Source organism: Silurus meridionalis, chromosome 3 (genome assembly GCF_014805685.1).
Source record: "Silurus meridionalis isolate SWU-2019-XX chromosome 3, ASM1480568v1, whole genome shotgun sequence".
Lineage (NCBI taxonomy): Eukaryota > Metazoa > Chordata > Actinopteri > Siluriformes > Siluridae > Silurus > Silurus meridionalis.
The window spans coordinates 10,871,548-10,893,035 of NC_060886.1; the positions used below are offsets into that span (position 1 = coordinate 10,871,548).

At 40.6% G+C, this 21,488-nt stretch overlaps 2 protein-coding genes across 3 annotated transcripts in view; one reads left to right on the forward strand and one right to left on the reverse strand.

Annotated features, from left to right (window-relative positions):
• The window catches only part of si:ch211-168k14.2 (phospholipase D1), a 31,416-nt gene extending 28,024 nt beyond the window's left edge, over positions 1-3,392 (reverse strand). Inside the window, exon 1 of one of the 2 annotated variants that reach the window (XM_046844545.1) lies at positions 3,128-3,387. The gene's annotated coding sequence lies outside the window, so the exon portion shown is untranslated. Of the gene's footprint in view, positions 1-3,127 lie in introns of both variants that reach the window. The other variant, XM_046844546.1, reaches the window with a different exon arrangement.
• A 4,506-nt stretch (positions 3,393-7,898) lies between these two features.
• Positions 7,899-20,059, forward strand: tmtc4 (transmembrane O-mannosyltransferase targeting cadherins 4). Its single transcript, XM_046845812.1, has 18 exons — positions 7,899-8,195; positions 8,920-9,132; positions 9,272-9,387; positions 13,307-13,523; positions 14,218-14,302; positions 14,398-14,498; positions 14,601-14,693; positions 14,785-14,946; positions 15,202-15,404; positions 15,897-16,071; positions 16,248-16,379; positions 16,585-16,664; positions 16,818-16,925; positions 17,032-17,173; positions 17,311-17,425; positions 19,149-19,261; positions 19,407-19,476; positions 19,698-20,059. The coding sequence occupies exons 2-18, from the start codon at positions 8,971-8,973 to the stop codon at positions 19,844-19,846; spliced, it is 2,223 nt and encodes a 740-aa protein (XP_046701768.1). The 5' UTR covers positions 7,899-8,195; positions 8,920-8,970; the 3' UTR covers positions 19,847-20,059.
• The last annotated feature ends 1,429 nt before the right edge of the window (positions 20,060-21,488 follow it).

Sequence of the window (21,488 nt, forward strand, 5' to 3'; positions counted from 1 at the left end):
CCTTTACCAATCCAGCCACGGGCCCATCCATCTGGCCCATCAAGACTCACTCTCATTTCATCAGTCCATAAAACCTTAGAAAATCAGTCTTGAGATATTTCTTGGCCCAGTCTTGACGCTTTCAGCTTGTGTGTCTTGTTCAGTGGTGGTCGACTTTCTGCCTTTCTTACCTTGGCCATGTCTCTGAGTATTGCACACCTTGTGCTTTTGGGCACTCCAGTGATGTTGCAGCTCTGAAATATGGCCAAACTGGTGGCAAGTGGCATCTTGGCAGCTGCACGCTTGACTTTTCTCAGTTCACGGGCAGTTATTTTGCGCCTTGGTTTTTCCACACGCTTCTTGCGACCCTGTCGACTATTTTGAATGAAACGCTTGATTGTTCGATGATCACGCTCAGAAGCTTGGCTATTTTAAGACTGCTGCATCCTCTGCAATATATCTCACTATTTTTGACTTTTCTGAGCCTGTCAAGTCCTTCTTTTGACCCATTTTGCCAAAGGAAAGGAAGTTGCCTAATAATTATGCACACCTGATATAGGGTGTTGATGTCATTAGACCACACCCCTTCTCATTACAGAGATGCACATCACCTAATATGCTTAATTGGTAGTAGGCTTTCCAGCCTATACAGCTTGGAGTAAGACAACATGCATAACGAGGATGATGTGGTCAAAATACTCATTTGCCTAATAATTCTGCACTCCCTGTATATATATCACTGCAGTGACTGTTTTAGTTTCAATCACCTGAAACTATTGTAATATATAATCAATGGTTTTGTTCATATTACACATAATGTTGATGTATATTTTGATTCTAAAACAGAGGTAGAAATTCAGGGCATTTAAGAATAAAATCATTCCTGTGTGTTTAATTCCCCAGCCTTGATTTTTCTGACAATATTGCTTTTTCCTCAATTGGTTCCATTTATCAGTAATTCCATCAGTAAATACCCTGTGCACAAAAAAAGACAGAAACAATTGGCTTGCAGCCACTGATCATTGCCCCCTCATGCAAAATGCATGAAGTATGGATTTCATATCTGCCGGCTGTAGTGTTCAGCTCTCTGTTACGCTCGGGGAGAAAGCTGTTAATGAGGTGCCGACTCTCTCCACACCAGTGGCTGGGCTAGTGGTCCAAATGCAAAGTGACACACCAGTCATCAGAGGACAAGGGGGTGTAACGTTGTTTGATCCCACACAGAGTGATAGACATTGATTTCACATGATTTAATAGCACATGTGCGGCTGAGCTCAAATGGCATGACAAAAATGGCATGAGGAGACATCATGTGACAAACAAACCTCTGTGCGCAATGACTTTGAATAGCTTAAATACAATCAAGACAATCTGTGTGTATATCTAGTGTCCCTGTTTGTGCCATTAAAAGAAATAAGGGGCTGCTATCAGATTTTATGATTTTGTGCTTCATTTCACCTGTCATTGCTCCACTAAAATAGAAAATCTCCCTAATGGCTGTGTTTAGTGGCTCAGTACTGCAGGAAGGGGAAAGAGACCTAAACCCACATGCCCTCATCACCAAAATAGGTTTTGAGCTTCGTCAGCTAGATACACCCAGGCAGTATGGGAAGGTATTCATCCAAGGTGGCTCAGCAAATCCCAAAACAAGCCAATGAAACCAATAATATTCTCCATCCTTTAGCAATGGCAACAGCACAGCGGACACTCGGGTTAAAATGCTTCTCCGTGCTGCAATTAGCCGAATCACATACACTTATTAACACATTCACGAGGTGCAACGAAAATTGCATGCAACACATAATGTTTGCTGAACAGAGACCCTTCTTCGGCATAAAATGAGGTGCCCCTGTAGAGCACATTAAGTAGATAAAAATTGCACAAACAATTAAGATGTGCTGAGTTGAAGATCCCCAAGCAACATGAAAATGAGTTCATTAGGTACAGATGAGGCATTTTTTGCCCTCATCATATTATTTCATTTTGCGAAACGCAACTTGTCTGTTTATCCTTTGTGTCACTTTGTCACTGGAACCAAAATGATTATCATGTGATTATCATTATCATTGATTTAGAGCATAATATCGGTTGGTTCGTTTGGAGAAATATTTCTTTTCTAGTGTTTTATATTAATTTATTTTTATAATTTTGTTATATGCACTTTCATACAACTGCCAAAAGTCAATTCTATTTATATTTTTACATTTTGTTCCCAAAGCTCAGCTATATATAGAGAGACAATAAGGAATAATATGGTCTTGAATGAACAGCTCTCTACCTATGGAAATGAAAAAGGTTCACTCTGAATATTACAGAATAGACGCTGACACGCAGTCATTAATTTACTCGAATGTGAATTTGGGTTAGTTAACCTTTGGATATTTTTATTTTTCCTTTGCCAGTGTTATATAATAGCATCACCACCTTCCACTCTTTGCAGTATGTGAGCTCCTTAACAAGACCTGAACTTTCTGAGAAGGTCACCAGTAATATGTGGCGTAACACCTTTGTAATAGGGACAGTGTGTGCTGGGGAAAAAACATTTCTTATAATAATTCCTATGCTTTTTAAGATAAAAGCCATAATATTGTTCCAGGTTTAGGTTTCAGCCAGCCTTTGTTATATTATATATAAAATAGGACAATATACAACAACAGACACCAATATTGAATATTTTTTTTACATATTTCGCTGTTATAATAATAGTGCATACATGACCCCTAGTTATTCCGAGTAAAACATTATGAATTATTCCTTAATCAAATAAATTGTTCAAGAAGTGCAGGAGGACTGGCTGGGTTTATATTAATAAGCTGCACAAATGTTTCCCAACCAGTGGTAATGCAAAATTTGCAAATTAATTTAGCTATAAATATTATCTGCATCCATATAATCTTGTGTGTGATACAGAATTCATATTACAATATTAAATTTGGTGACTAACTGTTCGGAGCATGACTGACTGTGATACGACTGAACAAGAACAGTTCATTAAGCATGAAGAGATTGTATATTATTCTGCACAGCATTTGCTCAGTGAGATTCAGCAGCCACTATGCCATAGCATATTTCTTTATTACTGCTAAATCGTAACATGAACACGAAACAGCAGGAAGGCATGATAAAAAGAAAGACAGAGAGCCCCTACCTCTCCAGAATCATGCGAATTCAGTGCTGGAAGATAGACAGCCTTTCCTTCTCTCTAGCCATCTTAAAGTTATTCCACTGGCACTTGAGGTGACACTGGTGCTTTATCAGCTCTAGGCAAGTATCACCCCTGAATTAAATCAGAAATACAGAGGACTTTGTCTTTTTACAGCTCCTACAATGTTTCATTGAAGCTGAAAGTAAAACAAGGGTACCATTTGACAGGCTGCTGAAAGCCCCATTGATGGAGTAAAGTGTCATGATGAAATGTTTGTACCAGGAATCAGACGGCCGCTGTTAATCTCTGTGATGTCAGACAGATTAGACTCCAGGCTCAGGAGCTGAATGCAGTCCTGGCCACAGGATGGGAATGGGTTTGACTGGTATTTGTGCAGCAGACAGGGCAGCTACATTGATGCAGCATTACTGATGTGTCAGCAGTTTAGATGATAGGGAAAAACTGGTATAGGGATCAACATGCTCATCAGAAACATATCAGTGTAGTGCTGCCATATTGCGCACAAGTATCTTAGCCTGTGTGATTTATTCAGAAGTGAGGAGAGTTACACAGTACTGCACAAGAGATGGACAAGGAAGAACCTGTATACAAAAATTTATAGATAGCAAAGATAGCAAAGGTTATTTGCTCAAGAAGCAACATTGCAAAAAAACAGTGGCGAGCCTTCAGGGCCGTCTCTGCTGCCCTAAACTGTATCTGAATCCCTGATGTATGTTTTAATATATTTTTGTACATGAATATGTATTAAATTATTCCCAGTAGTCTAATTCTCTTCATTTCATAGCGCATTATCCTTAAAATAGTGCAGCTGAGTGTCATTATAGGTTAGAGTTTCTATTCAATCAGATTTCAGTCATCACATCACGTGTTTCCAGGGTCAAAGGAAACTGCTGTAAGGCCTTCAAAAAAGAGCACTGCGGGCATCCTGTTGGCTCAAATACAAGTGGCTTGAAGCTGTTGCTTGAACCAGTCAGATTGTGATTTGGCCACTCCGAGGCCCTATAGAAGGCATCAAATCTGCATTTTCATGTCTTTAATGAGAGCGCACTAGTCAGAGCTCTCAACCCGCATATTTAGCAAACTGCACAAGTATATTCTTGTCTATTTAATAGCTGTTTTTTTAATCCACAATGTCTGGCAGAGAAAATTGATTTGGTTACAGAAATACTTACAAGGACATTTAAAAGAAGGACGTTTCAAGAAAAGCTGGACATCACCAGGAAAGGTAAGCCAGAATGATTCAAAACAGCTGTTAAATGTTTTCATGAACCATTTAGATTTTGCATTTTTTATTTTATAGAATTTGCACAAAAACACACAATTTGCCTTCATTTCAAATCCCCAGGAAAACTGTCGGTCAGCCAAGCTGTCATCTGTACTTATCTTCCTGGACCTTTCAGCAGCATTTGACACAGTCAACCAAAAGGCTCTTTGGTCAACCCTCAAGAGCCTCGGTATCCGTGGAACAGCATGGGAATGGTTTGCTTCCTACCTGGAAGGTCGCTCATACCAGGTAACATGGAGGGGATCCACATCTGCCCCATGCAGACTTACCACTGGTGTCCCACAAGGCTCGGTACTTGGTCCCCTCCCTTCCTCTATACCAGGGGTGGGCAATTAATTTTTACAAGGGGCCACATGAGAAACCTGAATTGTGTCAGAGGGCCACACCAACGATAATATTTTAGGGATGCACCGAAATGAAAATTCTTGGCCGAAACCAAAAACCAAAAATGAGGAAACCAAGGCCAAAACCGATAACCGAAAGAAAAGATTATGTCAATTATTAGAACCATTGCATTTATGGCTATAAGTGTGTACTAACCTAAATAAAATCAGTGCATTACAATTCAAAGAATAAATAAATTACAAAAGTTTTTTATTTATTATTATAAATTATTGTTATTTATTTGTTAGCATTCATAGTATTGACAGACAGCATTCAATTATTATTAGCAACGGGTCTGTTAAAGGAAAATAATTGACCGAACGTTTGGAAACCCATTTAAGTGAATGGAACGTTCTAATCTACAGCATCAAGAAGAGCCGTGTAATAAATAATATTACATTATAATAATTATTATTTTTGGGATCCACAGGGAATGTTTCAAAGATCAAGACCACTGATCTAAAGCAATGAATTCCATAATTTTTTGTTATGCCTTTTGCCTTGGCACCATCACTGGAAAACTTTCTTGCCTTTTTTCAAAAACGTCCGCTACAGATGGAGTGCGCATGCTCGGATTGACTTTACTTTTCTGCGCCGCATTCTTCTCAAATTTAGAATGGCAATCGGGATATTTGGATTTCAGGTTATAAATTAAACCCGACGTGGAGAAACTCTTTGCAGATACACCCCCTCTTGAAATTTCAGCATTGCATGTTTTGCAAATCGCTATCCGTGGGTCTTTCTCCGAGTTACTGAAATAAGTCCACACCGCAGACATGTTGGCTCTTATCCAGATAACCATGTGCTGGCTGCGCTTTTTTATTGCGTCATTACAATTGTGTTTCTGCCGTCTTGTTTCGGTGATTTAGGTATTTCGGCCGAAAATGTTCGGTGGCCGAACATTTACATCCCTGTAATTTATGATTGGCCTCACGGCCAGACAGGGACGTACAAAGGGTTGGATGTGGCCCGTGGGCCGTAGTTTGCCCAGGTCTGCTCTATACCGACTCCATTGGTGAAGTCATATCCTCACATGACTTTTCTTTCCCTCCATCAGATTCCATAGCTTCCACTTGGATCTCGGCATGCTTGACAGACATATCTTCATGGATGAGTGCTCACTAACTAAAACAGAACTGCTGGTCATCCCAGGTGATTCATCTCCAGGTCAAGATCTCCAAATAACACTTCATGACTCTCTGCTCTCCCCTTCAGCCACTGCTCGTAACCTTGGGGTAACTATGGACAATGAACTGTCCTTCTTCCCACATGTCGCTAATGTGGCTTGCTCCTGTCGATTTCTTCTCTACAACATCCAAAGGATTTGACCATTTCTGTCCACACAGGCTGCCCAGGTGCTTGTTCAGTCTCTTGTCATTTCAAGACTCGACTACTGCAACTCTCTGCTGGCAGGTCTTCCCCTGAACGTTATTAGTCCACTGCAAATGATCCAAAACGCAGCTGCACAACTTATGTTCAATCTGCCCAAGTTCTCCCACACCACCCCACTGCTGCGCCCCCTCCACTGGCTTCCAGTAGATGCACGTATCAGATTCAAGACACTGATGCTTGGCCAAAAATGGACCAGGACCATCTTACCCTAGAGACCTCATCACACCTCGCACTGCACCACTCTGTCTGAGATCCTCCGGCACTGCTCGACTGGTACCACCTTCTCTCAGAATGAGAGGTAAGTAAACTTCAAAGGTCTTTTCTGTTCTAGCACCAAGGTGGTGGAATGAACTTCCCCTAGATGTCTGTACAGCGGAGTCCCTGACTTTCTTCAAGCGACGATTAAAGACCTACCTCCTCCTGAAACACTTAAATTGGCACTTTCCAAGTTTGCTTTGTAGAATTCGAGAGTTATATTTATATTAAGTTTGTAATCTGACGTACCAGTGTAGATTTATTCATTACTAGAGCCTTAAAGCACTTTTGTACGTTGCTCTGGATAAAGACGTCTGCTAAATGGCGCAAATGTAAATGTAGAAATGAGGTTAATATCGATGCTTCTGCTAGAGGTTGTATATGCATGTGGTGCAGCTGTGGCTACAGTGAAAGGAGGCTTGTTGAATTGGGTTCATTGGGATTTTTTGCTTTAGTAATGGCATTCATTCTCACTGCATGAGATACCTGTCTGTGATGCGACGCTCTGTTATACTGCGTTTCTTTGTAATATTAATGATTTATATAGTTGTGGTGTCATAATGATGGTAAGAGGTGGATTGATTCTGGTAGGACACCACTTAATGCCTAGGTGTAAACGCACGATGATAATCCGTTGAATAACGGCGTGTTTATTTAGTATATCCAACTAGTATAGTATTAATGGTCTAGTGGTTAGGATGTGGCGCTCTCAACGCTGCGGTCCGGGTTTGATCCCCGGTCAGGGAAACCAACCCCAGCCACTCTTAGTGCCAGTCCCAAGCCCAGATAAATGGGGAGGGTTGCGTTAGGAAGCGCATCCAGCGTAAAAACGTGCCAAATCAAACATGCGGATGATCTGCTGTGGCGCCCCCTAATGGGAGAAGCCGAAAGAAAGTTATTACAATAAACCAAATATAAAATAATTAAACCTATTATTAGAAAATATTGCTTATTTAAAGCCTGTAGCTGTACTGTTTCAGATCTTTTTAGAAATGCTTTAAATTAGCTAAATGTAACATGTGCAAGATGTAAAATGCATACAGATGGATTGATCTGGTGCATCTGGTTTATTGTAATCTTCCAAATGGATATAATAGATAAAATAAATACATATCACTATATATTTGACATTTTACAGGCTGTCATTTTCGCGTTGAATTATTTTGCAGCATTTGCAGCTAGACAAAGTAATTGAATGAATATGTCTTTTATATAAATATTTCAAATTAAAAACTAAAACAGTGAATTTTTTTGCAAAGAATAAGGCTACACTTCAGCCACGTAAGGATCCATTGTAGGGAGCTCATACCTTTTGCGCATGCGCGAGAATGGACCCGGTTGTGTTTCAAATGGCTCAGCGTTTTCTATGTAAGTGCACTTGAATGGATTTGAGATTCCTGGTTTGTTCTCCCTAACGAGTGCGTTACAGGAACGATAGGATTGAATTCGGCCTCAGACATGGACGCAGTGTTGGTGTATTTGCTTCGCGTGTGCTCTTCCTATAGATAAACGGTTAGACTGCTGAATTTTGCACGTGCACCGGCTCCGTATGAGTGTGTATCTCTGGTACAGAAAGTGTTGAGCTCGTGTGGAAAAGCTGAATGTATTTTGTGAACGTGCAGCGTTATGGGACTGAGTTGTGCTGTAGGATTTGTGTACAGCTAAAACGTCACCAGGGTGTGTAGCGCGAGCTCAGCTTTCCAAGTGTACATCTGTGTGCTGAGACATGTAGAGGTAGGCGTGTCTCTAAGCACACACACACACACACACACACACACACACACACACACTGCAACGTGCATTGCTTAATGCATCACACAATCCATGCACATCATCTCTTGTGTAATCTAAAGTAATGCACAGACTTTTGGAAAACCCAAGCTGCCACTCTGGGCCCTTGAGCAAGACCTTTAACCCTGTGTGCTCCAGATGTGCTGTATCATGGGAATTCCAGCTCCCTGTTTTCTCCAGCTTCAGTGTCCATGCTGATACAACTGTCCTCTATTGATGGCATCATACTTGTCATCATATAGATCTTAATCATAGTGAGACTGTCATATGTCTGCTTTGCATTCTGTAAAAAAAAAAAAAAAAAAAATAGCAATAATTACAAAAGGTTAAAACTTACCTTTTCTCATTATTAATACATTTTCCTTTCTCATTTATTTTTGCTTAATGTTTTAGGAGCCAACAGATAGTACTTGCCATTTTGTTTACATCAAAAAGAGGAGTAATTTTTTTCAATGCAGTTGTAACTGTGCAAATCATGTCCCACTGTAATATTAGTATAAGACACCAGCAGTAACTTCTCAGAGGAACAATTTAAATACAGAACCGACCAGAATCAGTTTTCAAAATATTTAATATATTGTATAAAGATATTGCATATGTTTTTAGGATTCATTGCTGCACAAACTGTGTGTGTAAAGTATGTGAATGTTGATCCCTGTGTGTTCAGTGTGTGCGGTAAGTAGATGGCGAGACAGCGGGAGCAGCAGTGGCAGGTACAATGGCGTTGTGTGAACCAAACTGGGACCAACACATCCCCTGGCCAAAGATCCGAGCTCTGCAGTCCCGCCTCCTAGTGGCTTCAGTGGCTCTGATCTGCTTCATAAACAGCTACAATGCAGACTTTGTCTTTGATGATTCAGAAGCTATAATCAATAACAAGGTAAAACACAATTAAGGGGTGTTCTATCCAGTCTGTGTAGAATTAGGAAACAGAAAGAACATTTCAAACAATTTCTGTATATTTTTAATATTTTATGTTCATGGTGTCCAACAACTGTACCATTTAAAATGAATTTCAGGACCTAAATCCAGCCAATCCTCTGAGTAACATCTGGAAAAATGACTTCTGGGGAAGCAACCTGAGCAGTAACTCCAGCCACAAATCCTACCGGCCACTGACTGTTCTCACCTTTAGGTAAACTCACCTGGACGACTTCTCTGCATGGGTTGTAAATCCTTCCTCACCATGGCGTTGACATTGAGTGACCTGATCATTAACATAACATTACTGGCCAGCCTGCTTATATGAAATAGTTTTAAATGACCTTGCATAATTTAAAGATGAATGGATGGAAGTGCAATTTTGTTCTCAGTAGGAAATCAGAAGAGGTGGCCTCAAGTACTTCCTTCATGGAAGAAGCAATAATTGGTATTAAATTGGGATGCTGCATATATTGTCTTTTCTCATGTAAATTTCTGCTAATTTCTGTATTGGCTTTGCCATTTGAACTCTGCTACAATGCATTTCTATGCAAGGGTTATTTAGTCTAGGTCTTGTCTCCTGCTGTTAATGAGGCTGACACTGTTTTGCATATGTTATGGATAATGGCTCATTTGACTGCTTCCTTATGCAGCGTTTGCAAGGTTCATATGGACAAAGTCAACAAAAATTCCACAAATGCCAGTTTGATGTATATGAACTATACACCAAACTATAACATTGCTATAACATTGTGCGTTTCAGAAGCGCTATAACATTGTGCGTTTTAGAAGCGCTATAACACTGCGTTTCAGAAGCGCTATAACATTGTGCGTTTCAGAAGCGCTATAACATTGTCCGTTTCAAGCGCTATAACACTGCGTTTCAAGCTCTATAACACTGCGTTTCAGAAGCTCTATAACACTGCGTTTCAGAAGCTCTATAACACTGCGTTTCAGAAGCTCTATAACACTGTGCGTTTCAGAAGCGCTATAACACTGCGTTTTAGAAGCTCTATAACACTGTGCGTTTCAGAAGCGCTATAACACTGCGTTTTAGAAGCGCTATAACACTGTGCGTTTCAGGAGCGCTATAAAATTGTTCGTTTCATAAGCGCTATAACATTGTGCGTTTTAGAAGCGCTATAACACTGTGCGTTTCAGGAGCGCTATAACATTGTGAGTTTCATGAGCGCTATAACACTGTGCGTTTCAGAAGCGCTATAACACTGTGCCTTTCATTAGCGCTATAACATTGTGCGTTTCAGGAGCGCTATAACATTGTGCGTTTCAGGGCGCTATAACATTGTGCGTTTCATGAGCGCTATAACATTGTGTGTTTCATGAGCGCTATAACATTGTGCGTTTCAGGAGCACTATAACATTGTGCATTTCAGAAGCGCTATAACATTGTGTGTTTCAGAAGCGCTATAACATTGTGCGTTTCAGAAGCGCTATAACATTGTGAGTTTCATGAGCGCTATAACATTGTGCGTTTCAGGAGCGCTATAACATTGTCCGTTTCAGAAGCGCTATAACATTGTGCGTTTCAGGAGCGCTATAACATTGTGCGTTTCAGAAGCGCTATAACATTGTGAGTTTCATGAGCGCTATAACATTGTGCGTTTCAGGAGCGCTATAACATTGTCCGTTTCAGAAGCGCTATAACATTGTGCGTTTCAGGAGCGCTATAACACTGTGCGTTTCAGAAGCTCTATAACACTGCGTTTTAGAAGCTCTATAACACTGCGTTTCAGAAGCGCTATAACACTGCATTTCAAAAGCGCTATAACACTGTGCGTTTCAGAAGCGCTATAACACTGTGTGTTTCAGAAGCAGTGTAACGTGTTTCAGAAGCAGTGTAACATGGTGTGTTTCAGAAGCAGTATAACATGGTGTGTTTCGGTAGCGCTATAACAATGTGTGTTTCAGAAGCAGTGAGCAGTGTAACATGGTGTGTTTCAGAAGCAGTGAGCAGTGTAACATGGTGTGTTTCAGAAGCAGTATAACATGGTGTGTTTCAGAAGCGCTATAACAATGTGCGTTTCAGAAGCACTGTATCATGGTGTGTTTCAGAAGCAGTATAACATGGTGTGTTTCGGTAGCGCTATAACAATGTGTGTTTCAGAAGCAGTGAGCAGTGTAACATGGTGTGTTTCAGAAGCAGTGAGCAGTGTAACATGGTGTGTTTCAGAAGCAGTGAGCAGTGTAACATGGTGTGTTTCAGAAGCAGTATAACATGGTGTGTTTCAGAAGCGCTATAACAATGTGCGTTTCAGAAGCACTGTAGCATGGTGTGTTTCAGAAGCAGTGAGCAGTGTAACATGGTGTGTTTCAGAAGCAGTGAACAGTGTAGCATGGTGTGTTTCAGAAGCAGTGAGCAGTGTAGCATGGTGTGTTTCAGAAGCAGTGAGCAGTGTAACATGGTGTGTTTCAGAAGCAGTGAGCAGTGTAGCATGGTGTGTTTCAGAAGCAGTGAGCAGTGTAACATGGTGTGTTTCAGAAGCAGTGAGCAGTGTAACATGGTGTGTTTCAGAAGCAGTGAGCAGTGTAGCATGGTGTGTTTCAGAAGCAGTGAGCAGTGTAACATGGTGTGTTTCAGAAGCAGTGAGCAGTGTAACATGGTGTGTTTCAGAAGCAGTATAACATGGTGTGTTTGAGCGCTATAACAATGTGCGTTTCAGAAGCAGTGTAGCATGGTGTGTTTCAGAAGCAGTGAGCAGTGTAACATGGTGTGTTTCAGAAGCAGTGAACAGTGTAGCATGGTGTGTTTCAGAAGCAGTGAGCAGTGTAGCATGGTGTGTTTCAGAAGCAGTATAACATGGTGTGTTTCGGAAGCGCTATAACAATGTGCCTTTCAGAAGCAGTGTAGCATGGTGTGTTTCAGAAGCAGTGAGCAGTGTAACATGGTGTGTTTCAGAAGCAGTGAACAGTGTAGCATGGTGTGTTTCAGAAGCAGTGAGCAGTGTAGCATGGTGTGTTTCAGAAGCAGTGAGCAGTGTAACATGGTGTGTTTTAGAAGCAGTGAGCAGTGTAGCATGGTGTGTTTCAGAAGCAGTGAGCAGTGTAACATGGTGTGTTTCAGAAGCAGTGAACAGTGTAGCATGGTGTGTTTCAGAAGCAGTGAGCAGTGTAGCATGGTGTGTTTCAGAAGCAGTGAGCAGTGTAACATGGTGTGTTTCAGAAGCAGTGAGCAGTGTAGCATGGTGTGTTTCAGAAGCAGTGAGCAGTGTAGCATGGCGTGTTTCAGAAGCAGTGAGCAGTGTAGCATGGTGTGTTTCAGAAGCAGTGAGCAGTGTAACATGGTGTGTTTCAGAAGCAGTGAACAGTGTAGCATGGTGTGTTTCAGAAGCAGTGAGCAGTGTAGCATGGTGTGTTTCAGAAGCAGTGAGCAGTGTAACATGGTGTGTTTCAGAAGCAGTGAGCAGTGTAACATGGTGTGTTTCAGTGCCTTTGCTCATCTAAAATATAGACAATAATATTCAATTCAATTCATTTTTATTTGTATAGCGCTTTTAACAATGAACATTGTCTCAAAGCAGCTTTACACAGATAATGTGGTGATTAAACGTAAATATGTTCTGAAATAATACTGAAGGAAGCCATGGACAGATTGCAAAAGAATGAGTGTGTTTTGTATCATAAGATTATTTGTAAGTGTAAACAAATTTCAGGGTTGATTAGGTGATCAGCGTTATCACCTAATAAAATGTAAAAAAACAATAGATAGATAGATAGATAGATAGATAGATAGATAGATAGATAGATAGATAGATAGATAGATAGATAGATAGATAGATAGATAGATAGATAGATAGATAGATAGATAGATAGATAGATAGATAGATAGATAGATACTGAATTAGAATAAATAAAGCTACAGAGTTTTCCATCTGTTTGAGTGAGTGAATTGTTAGTCTTCTACTGTCCAGAAAAAAGATAAAGAAAAGATACTGTTTATACATTATTTATTGTAATTTCTCAGTAAAATTTTGGCAGAAAACAAGCTAACCTCGCTTAAAAAGCATCTATATTGCACACTTGCAGAAAGGCTTGCACTTGGAAACATGATCAGATCTGTGCTTATTATTGTGATGTGGACATGTGCTGTATTGACATTATAATGCTGTCTGCAGGATTAACTACCTCTTGGCTGGTGGGCTGCATCCGGTGGGCTTCCATGTGCTCAATATCTGCCTCCACTGTGTTATCTCGGCATTAATGATCGATGTCTTCGCGATATTAATTGTTGGTTTGGACTGCGACGGGAAAGCTAAGTCACTTGCGCATTTTCCGAAGACATCTGTCTTGGCTGCGTTGTTGTTTGCTGCGCACCCAGTTCACACAGAAAGTGTAAGTATACAAGAACATGTGACTCAGCATGCCAGCACTTCCAGTAAACAAACATACAATTGCACCACAGCCTGGACAGTGTATAAAAAAATACATTAAAGAAGCCCACTCGGTTGGTGTGCATTTCTAAGGTGTGTTTTGGGGTCGATCAGCTCTGCTAATGGCTGCACAATAGTTGCTTTAACCTGCCAAAGATGTATCGGATAGTGATTGAACTGGCCGTTGAGACAGGGGTTCCTGCACTGCCTGGCTTCTTTAATCAGGTACAGAGAGACTAGTGCAGGACACGGTAGGGGAGCTTTAGAAAGACCACTGACTTTGGCCTACTGGATTTATCAAAGGATATACAGCCATTGCCCCAGAACTCCAGCCAGGGCCAACCGTAACTCTCTAATGAGGGGGCCTCCTGCCTTCGTCATTAACTTGGCACCTCCAGAAATGCAAGCAATTTCACAGGCCAGAGGGCAGCAGAAGTTTAAACCACTGTACAAACAAAAGCCAATTTAGCTGGCTGTAAAATGTTTGGCTGCTGCTGAAATTACTGCCCTTTTGCAAAAGCATTTATCCCTAGTTAAATGGCTGTTTGTGTTATATAATGAACTACAGAAAGTTCTCACACAAAGAAGTTTCTTAAACGGCTAGTAGAGTTTAGAGTCTCTTTAATGTGTAATACTGTGCTCTGTGTTTGCCATAGGTGGCTGGCATCGTGGGTCGGGCAGACCTCTTGTGCGCCCTGTTTTTCCAACTCTCCTTCCTCTCGTACTGCAGAGCATTTCAGAGTGAGTGAAATAGTGATGTCGCTAATGCTTTATTTGTTTTTTTCACTCATTCCATAACGTCATGTATTATGGTGGTTGTATTTGTCTGTGTTTAGCTGGTGACAAGACTGAAAAGTTTTCATTGTCATGGATAATGGTCAGCCTTTCGTTCTGTGCTGTGGCTATGCTATGTAAAGAGCAAGGAATTACAGTTTTGGTATGTATAAAAACAGGCATTTATACATTCATGGTTATTTTATATGCAGTATAAAAGCAGAGCAGGGGAAATTATTTGTAATGACTTTTTTTTTTTCTTTAGGGAGTGAATGCTTCATTCGACATCCTCGTGATCTGCAACGTGAACATCTATGACCTGACTCGTAGACTTCTTGCGGCAAAAAGAACTGCAGATGTCAGAGTACTTCTCATACACAACATGTAGACTTAGATGCTGATGGAATAACGGCTGTCTGGGTTAATGTTCCCCCCCAACTTCTGTTCAGGTTATTGAGAAGGTCAGAAATGGACTGCTGATCAGACTGGCCCTGCTGCTTTTGGGAGGTTCTTTGCTTTTGTTTGCAAGGTGGAGGATTATGGGTACAGGACCCCCAACCTTCACTGAAGTAGACAACCCAGCATCCTTTGCCGAGAATGTTTTTTTTAGGGTAACTTTTTTTATTCATTCGTAATTATTATTTTGTGTATTCCTCTTTGTTGTGTGTGTGTACTGGATTTTAAATTAGAGTAGATTATTTGTCATCAATGTAGCAGTGACCATCCTCTTCTGCTCCTTGTATTGAATCGTCATTTGTTTTATCTTTCTAGCACAGTATCTTGAAAGATCTTTTTTATTTTTCCCATGTTCCTCTTGTTTGCTGTGCTTTTGATGTTGAACACCTCCTGTTCCCTTTGATTGGCAGATTGTGAACTATAATTACTACTACTCCTTGAATGCATGGCTGCTGCTGTGTCCCTGGTGGCTGTGTTTTGATTGGTCAATGGGCTGTGTACCTCTTATTAAATCAGCCGGTGACTGGAGAATCGTCTGGCTGCTGCTGCTGTGGGCCTGCTTGATTGGCTTGATAAGGCAAGCTCTGTGTTCCCCAGACAGCAGTGAGAGAAGGTGAGAATCGCACAATCTCTAAACAGCATTTTCCACTCACTCAGTGGGTGGAAATGCAGCTTGAGCTTCTACTACACATGCTTTGGTTAAATGGATTGTTTGGTGGGGGGTTATTTAAGTTGCGATAGCGCAAACATTTCAGTAAACACGCTGTGGCATATTTATTAAAGTGTTTACTCTGTGTTAAATAAATTTAAAGTACTCTCTGATGCAAAGATCATGCTTTATGATATTATTTGTATGGTAATGCAAAGTAGCTAGAGAGCAGCAAGAACACATAAAATTGCTTTCCTGAATTATTGATCAAAATGTTTTCCTCTAGGTGAGCTGCAGAACATAGAGATAACGCTGTGCCTTGGCTTAGCCCTACCAAACACAATGAAAATGTGCTTCTTTTAAAAGCCATAAAACGGCTCATTCAGGCAGACGGAAAAAAGTGGTATTTGTACGACCCGATCTCAAGACGACCTCTGTGTTTGTGTTTGGTGTCAGGATTCTGACGTTTGGTTTGGTGCTGCTGGTCATCCCCTTTCTGCCAGCCAGTAATCTGTTCTTCCGTGTTGGCTTCGTGATAGCTGAGCGGGTACTGTACCTCTCCACTGCTGGTTATTGCCTTATCCTGGCCTACGCAGTGGCTTACTGCTGTTGCCGCTGGAGAAGGCCCAAGGTAGGCGTCATGGCCTGCGACATTTCTCTCTCCTCTTTCCTAATCTTCAGCCTCAGGCAGTACTTTTATTGTAACTAATGTTGCTTTTAGTTCAAGCTTTTGGCACCATACAGTCTTGTTTAATGTGTTTTTTTTGCGATGTGCTTGTCTGATCCATCCCAAACACCCACCTGCAGAAGTTGCTGCGGGCGGCCATGTTGGCCCTGCTGGGTGTCAATGTGGCACGCTGCGCCTTGCGCAGTCAGCAGTGGAGGTCTGAGCAGAGCCTCTTCACCAGTGCCTTGTCAGTCTGCCCACTAAATGCTAAGGTAAGACCATGATTTCTTTTTGTACCTGGCTTTTCGTTCATCAACCCTTCACTAGCATACAAAGGGAGGCTGCTGTGTTTAGCCATCAAAAATGGCATGTTGTACTTGGGATTGTGAGAAAAAAAAAGCCAAATAATTTGAAACACAACAGCGTTTGAACAATAAAGCCAATGACCTTTTCTGGCTCTCCTCCTTCCTTCTGCAGGTTCATTATAATGTTGGCAAAAACCTCGCTGACCGAGGCAACCAGAGTGCTGCAATCAAGTACTACAGGGAAGCTGTGAGGTACGTGCTGAGAAATCTATTTTATTAGTGCAGCCAGCAAACAAGGCCTTTGTAACATTCAGCACTTTAAATGGGAAAGTGCTGATGTCGCTAATACAATGTGATAAACACAACTTTTCAACAGTCTGTCTATATTTACACTGTTTCTTCTAGGTTGCACCCGAAATATGTTCATGCCATGAACAATCTGGGAAACATACTGAAAGAGAGGAACGAGCTGCAGGAAGCAGAAGACATGCTCTCTACAGCTGTTTTCATCCAGTATGTGAGCAAAAGAGTGATAAAATCCAGTGTAACATGCAGCGATTTGTTTGAAAATGGTGGTAATGTTTGGTGCCTCTTTCCTCATCTTCTTAACTTTCTGGAGGCCGGATTTTGCTGCTGCCTGGATGAATCTTGGAATTGTTCAGAACAGCCTGAAGAAGTTTGAAGAGGCCGAGAAAAGCTACTGGAATGCTATTAAATTCAGGAAGAAGTATCCAGATTGCTACTACAATTTGGGCAGACTGGTAAGTGTTGTGATTTTTGTTTTTTTGTTTTTTAATGGAAAAAAAAAACTATTTAGTTATTTTAGTAAAGTTATATTGAGACGGAAATAACTTTCGGACACAATTTCCAATAGCTTAAATTGGTTATTTGTTTACAGTACGCAGATCAGAGTCGCCACGTGGATGCGCTGAACGCTTGGAGGAATGCTACAATGCTGAAGCCCGATCACAGCCTGGCATGGAATAACATGGTTATACTACTAGATAACACGGGTAAGGTCCAAGTAGCAAAGACTGCTATCATCGACTTGTTTGTTGTGAGTATTGTTTAATAGCAAATTGGCAATAGTGACAAAATATCAGAGATACCAGGTGATAATTTATAAAGAGGTTAGAAAATATGCAATAATTACACAAATATGCAATAGTGGCACAAATATCAATGAGATACCAGGTGATCAATTATAAAGAGGCATTATATATAAATAGACACACGTGTAGTCTGTACTGTAGATGAACTAATATCATTACAAAAATGTCACTGATAATTTACCAGTGCACAATTCATTTATTTTTTTTAAAGGTAATGAGAAGGGTTAAAATCCGAATAGCCGTCACCCAATTATACTTCCCTATAATGCATTCATTCTAATCCTCATGCTCTGTACAATTGCACTGTTCCTTGCCAGCACTGAGGATCAGAATAATACCAAGGATCTATAATTACGCCTTGTTTTTATGCATGCACAGCAATCACGAACACCTAGGCCTGTATCTAAGATGTGGTGTGTGGATTCATGTGAAATGAAATATTAGATTAATTATGCTCTTGCCATGAAATGTGAACTACATTATCAAAACACTTCATCTGGAGCAATGATTATATTTATAGTTGTATTCATGTAAACATTGTCATTGTTCCACAGAGGTTTTTTTAATGTAAAGTAGCCGAGCATCGTCACTTGAGGACGGAGAGTGTCAGGAACTGATCCTGAGTGAATATTCTTATTAGAAATACCTTTGACCCCACAGTGGGGGGTCATCCTTAGTGTGTGAGGTGCGAAGCCTCATTCTACAGATTCTGAGTGTCAGGTGCACTCAGACACATGGGGTCCTCTCATATAATTAGTCCACCCTTTAAACCAATTAGTTTTTCTTCCTTACATTTTGCTTTTTATCTGGTAACAGGCAAGGTGGTTAACTCAATTAACTATTGTCTAGTGCTCTTATATAACCCACTATTATCATTTAACTTACTCCTCATGCTTTATTTTAGATGGTCCTTTTTTTCTAAATGTGTGTAATGTGTATGCACAGTACTTAATTTATTCATAAAAAATTGTGGAGATATATGATATCAGAATCAAATACCCAAAATGTAACACCCAGGTGTAATAAACACAAGAATGGCAGTAATCATTAATGCATGAATTATTTCTGAAATATATGTGGACTATTTTAAAGCCAATTCAACAATGCTGCTTTTCAAACAGAACCCTTTAAGCACACACTTCTGGTTGATATCCACCAGAGTGCTTTGGCTATCTTGTGCACATTTCCTGCCAAAAAAGAAAAAAAAAAATATCCTGGCACTAAGAACAGCCTCCTCTGCATTTCTGAGCCTCATTTTATCATAAGGTCCCACAACATAAACTACCAAAACACTGGAAGTGAATTGACACGCCCGAGTGCAAAGCATGAGTCATGTTCAGGCTCCTGTGGCGGAGGAGAACGTCTGCTGCTCCCGAATTAGTTTAAGGGGCTGCCAGTGTAATGGGAACTGTGACTCTCTTGACTCTGGTCAAAGCGAGTTTTGACACCCAGATCAATAAGTCAGTAGTCCTTGTGTTGAACCCTAATTAGAAAACTAAACCAATTGGAGGGGAAAAACTAAAACAAGGCTGCTTGTATATTTAAGACTTATAGTATGTCTTGATAAATGTGTTTGATGTCTCTTAATTAATGCTACCTCGTTATTTTTCTATTTCAATTGTAGGCAATTTGGTTCAAGCAGAGATGGTCGGAAAAGAGGCTTTGAAGATATTACCTAAAGACCACACAATCATGTTTTCATTAGCCAATGTGCTGGGGAAGCAGCAAAAATACAAGGTATGTACCTGCTTCATTTTGTGTGCAGTTCGAGCAAAGACAGCATTCAAACCATTTCTTCATAAAGAAAAATAAATGTCATCTTACTAGTTCAAAAACTAGCTATGGCAAACATACCATTACTGCAAGTTCATTTTCTCTTTAGGAGTCAGAAGGTTTCTTCCTAAATGCACTGAAGATCAATCCCAATGCTGCCAGTTGCCATGGCAATCTTGGTAGGTTTTTTCATTTCTGTAGAAATGTATCAGGGTTCATCTCTGCAAGATATTGTCTTTAGAAGTCTTTTTCCCTCCTTTGTTTGTTCTGTTTGCTACTGGCATAAATCGATGAACAAAGCTGGATACCACTGATCAGTTGTCCAGACATAAAGGAGGCTAATGATGGATTATTGTAATGTTTCTGGTATTAAGGGACTGTGTATTTTGTGCTGTTGCAGCTGTTCTGTACCACCGCTGGGGGAAGCTGGACTTGGCTAAGAGGCATTATGAGCTTGCTTTAAAACTGGATCCTAGCGCTCCAGGGACCAAGGAAAACTACAACATGCTGAAACGCAAGTTAGAGCAGCAGCAAAGGACAGTTGGTTAAACCGGGCTTTGATAATAAAAGCCGCGAATGCTACGTTCTTCTGAAGTCCGTGCCAGGGATCAGATTAAAGAGACGGTCCTCATTTATAGTGTGTACTTTTGTATGGTAACAGTTTGTGCCGCAAATGTAAATGAAGACGGATGGTGTCAACTCAGTGATATGTGTTTAGAGGTCAGAGCTTTGGCTTTGTAGCAGAATAAAGTTCTTCTCTTACATGTGGCCCTTGGTGTTAAGGAATGTGGAAAATATCCACCATCTTTTATTCTTGTCTTTCATCTTGGACACCATGTTATGTCAGCTGGCCCTCTATTTATTAGTCTATTTGACTTTGTAATTGTTAAGCATGTTACCATTGGCCACTGATCAAAAATGTGTTAGTCATACTGACAAACTGCATTTTAAAACCTCAGTACGCAAGAGTTAGTCACATAGCTATGAGATTACCATTTTTTTTATTTTTTTTTGTGGTTGTTCGTGTGAACATTCCAGAATGCCAGGGTTGGTAAGTGAGGTATAGGTGAGAATCACAACCCATAATTCCCTCTCAATCCTTTTGTAGTTGATGTCAGAAAGGTGTTTGTCAAGTGTGCATCGTTCCTTTGCACGAGCCCAAGGGTCACCCCAAGCAGGAAGCCAGCGGCAATGGCTAAAAAGAAAACAGCACAGCATGAAGCAGAAGCCTCAAAGGAGGCTGGACGCCACCCCCAAGGGGCATCTCGCACATGCTGGCTCATCTTAAAAGTTAGTGCTGAGTGAAGGCTGACCCCAGGACACAACTTCAGTCAGCAAGTCTGCTCCTCGGGTTGAAAGTTCAGCACACTTCTATTTTTTCACCTGCTTCCTCCCACCGCCAAGGAACATTTAAAGAGCATTGCTGGTCCTTCAAATACATTGTCGGAGGAGAGCGGGGTTTGTTTTAACAGCCTGAACCACAGGTGTTTAAGGTACAACCGGAAATGGGTTATAAATGAGAATACAGAAGGAAACACCACTAATAAACACCATAGTAAGTATAAATGTAATTACACAACACATTTTTGATACGCTAATTTGATTCTAAGAGTGGTTATTAAATCCTATTTCCTGTTTTGAAACAGTAGTGTTAGTGACATTTGTCATGAATACAGTTTCCCCAAAATCTATACTGGCTTTAGCAGAACCAAGTTCCACATTAATGTACAAATCATTGTATGATTTGCAATTATTACTATATAAAACCAGTATCACACTCGCAAACGTTGCTGTACTGAATATTGGCATGACTGTAATTACCTACGTTGAATAGAAACAAACTGGGCCAGTTTATGTTGTTGCAAACTACAGCCAAGTCTGAACCTTTTGGGGGTTAATAAACTTGTATTTGTATTTTGTAGAATTCAGATACAAGCAAAACAGCGACACAGCACGAGTAAGCCTTCAACGTATTTTACAGTTTGTATCGGCTGCCTATGCTTTCATGCCGTCTCCTTTTGTACTGATGGTGTGAAAGTTTAGCTTTCGTCTGACCACAGCACATGATGCCGGTTGTAACTCTGATGACTTTTGTTGAAGTGCAGGTGCTGTATTTTGTGAGATCATGAGGTCATGCTCTCTTCTCCTCACAGTGCTTACAAACAGCTTGTTGTGAAAGTGGCATTAAATA

Coding starts and splice junctions, on each gene's coding strand:
- tmtc4 (XM_046845812.1), top strand. CDS start 8,971: ATGGCGTTGTGTGAACCAAACTGGGACCAACACATCCCCTGGCCAAAG. Junction 9,133..9,271: donor AAGCTATAATCAATAACAAG/GTAAAACACAAT, acceptor AATGAATTTCAG/GACCTAAATCCAGCCAATCC. Junction 19,262..19,406: donor GGAAGCAGCAAAAATACAAG/GTATGTACCTGC, acceptor TTTTCTCTTTAG/GAGTCAGAAGGTTTCTTCCT.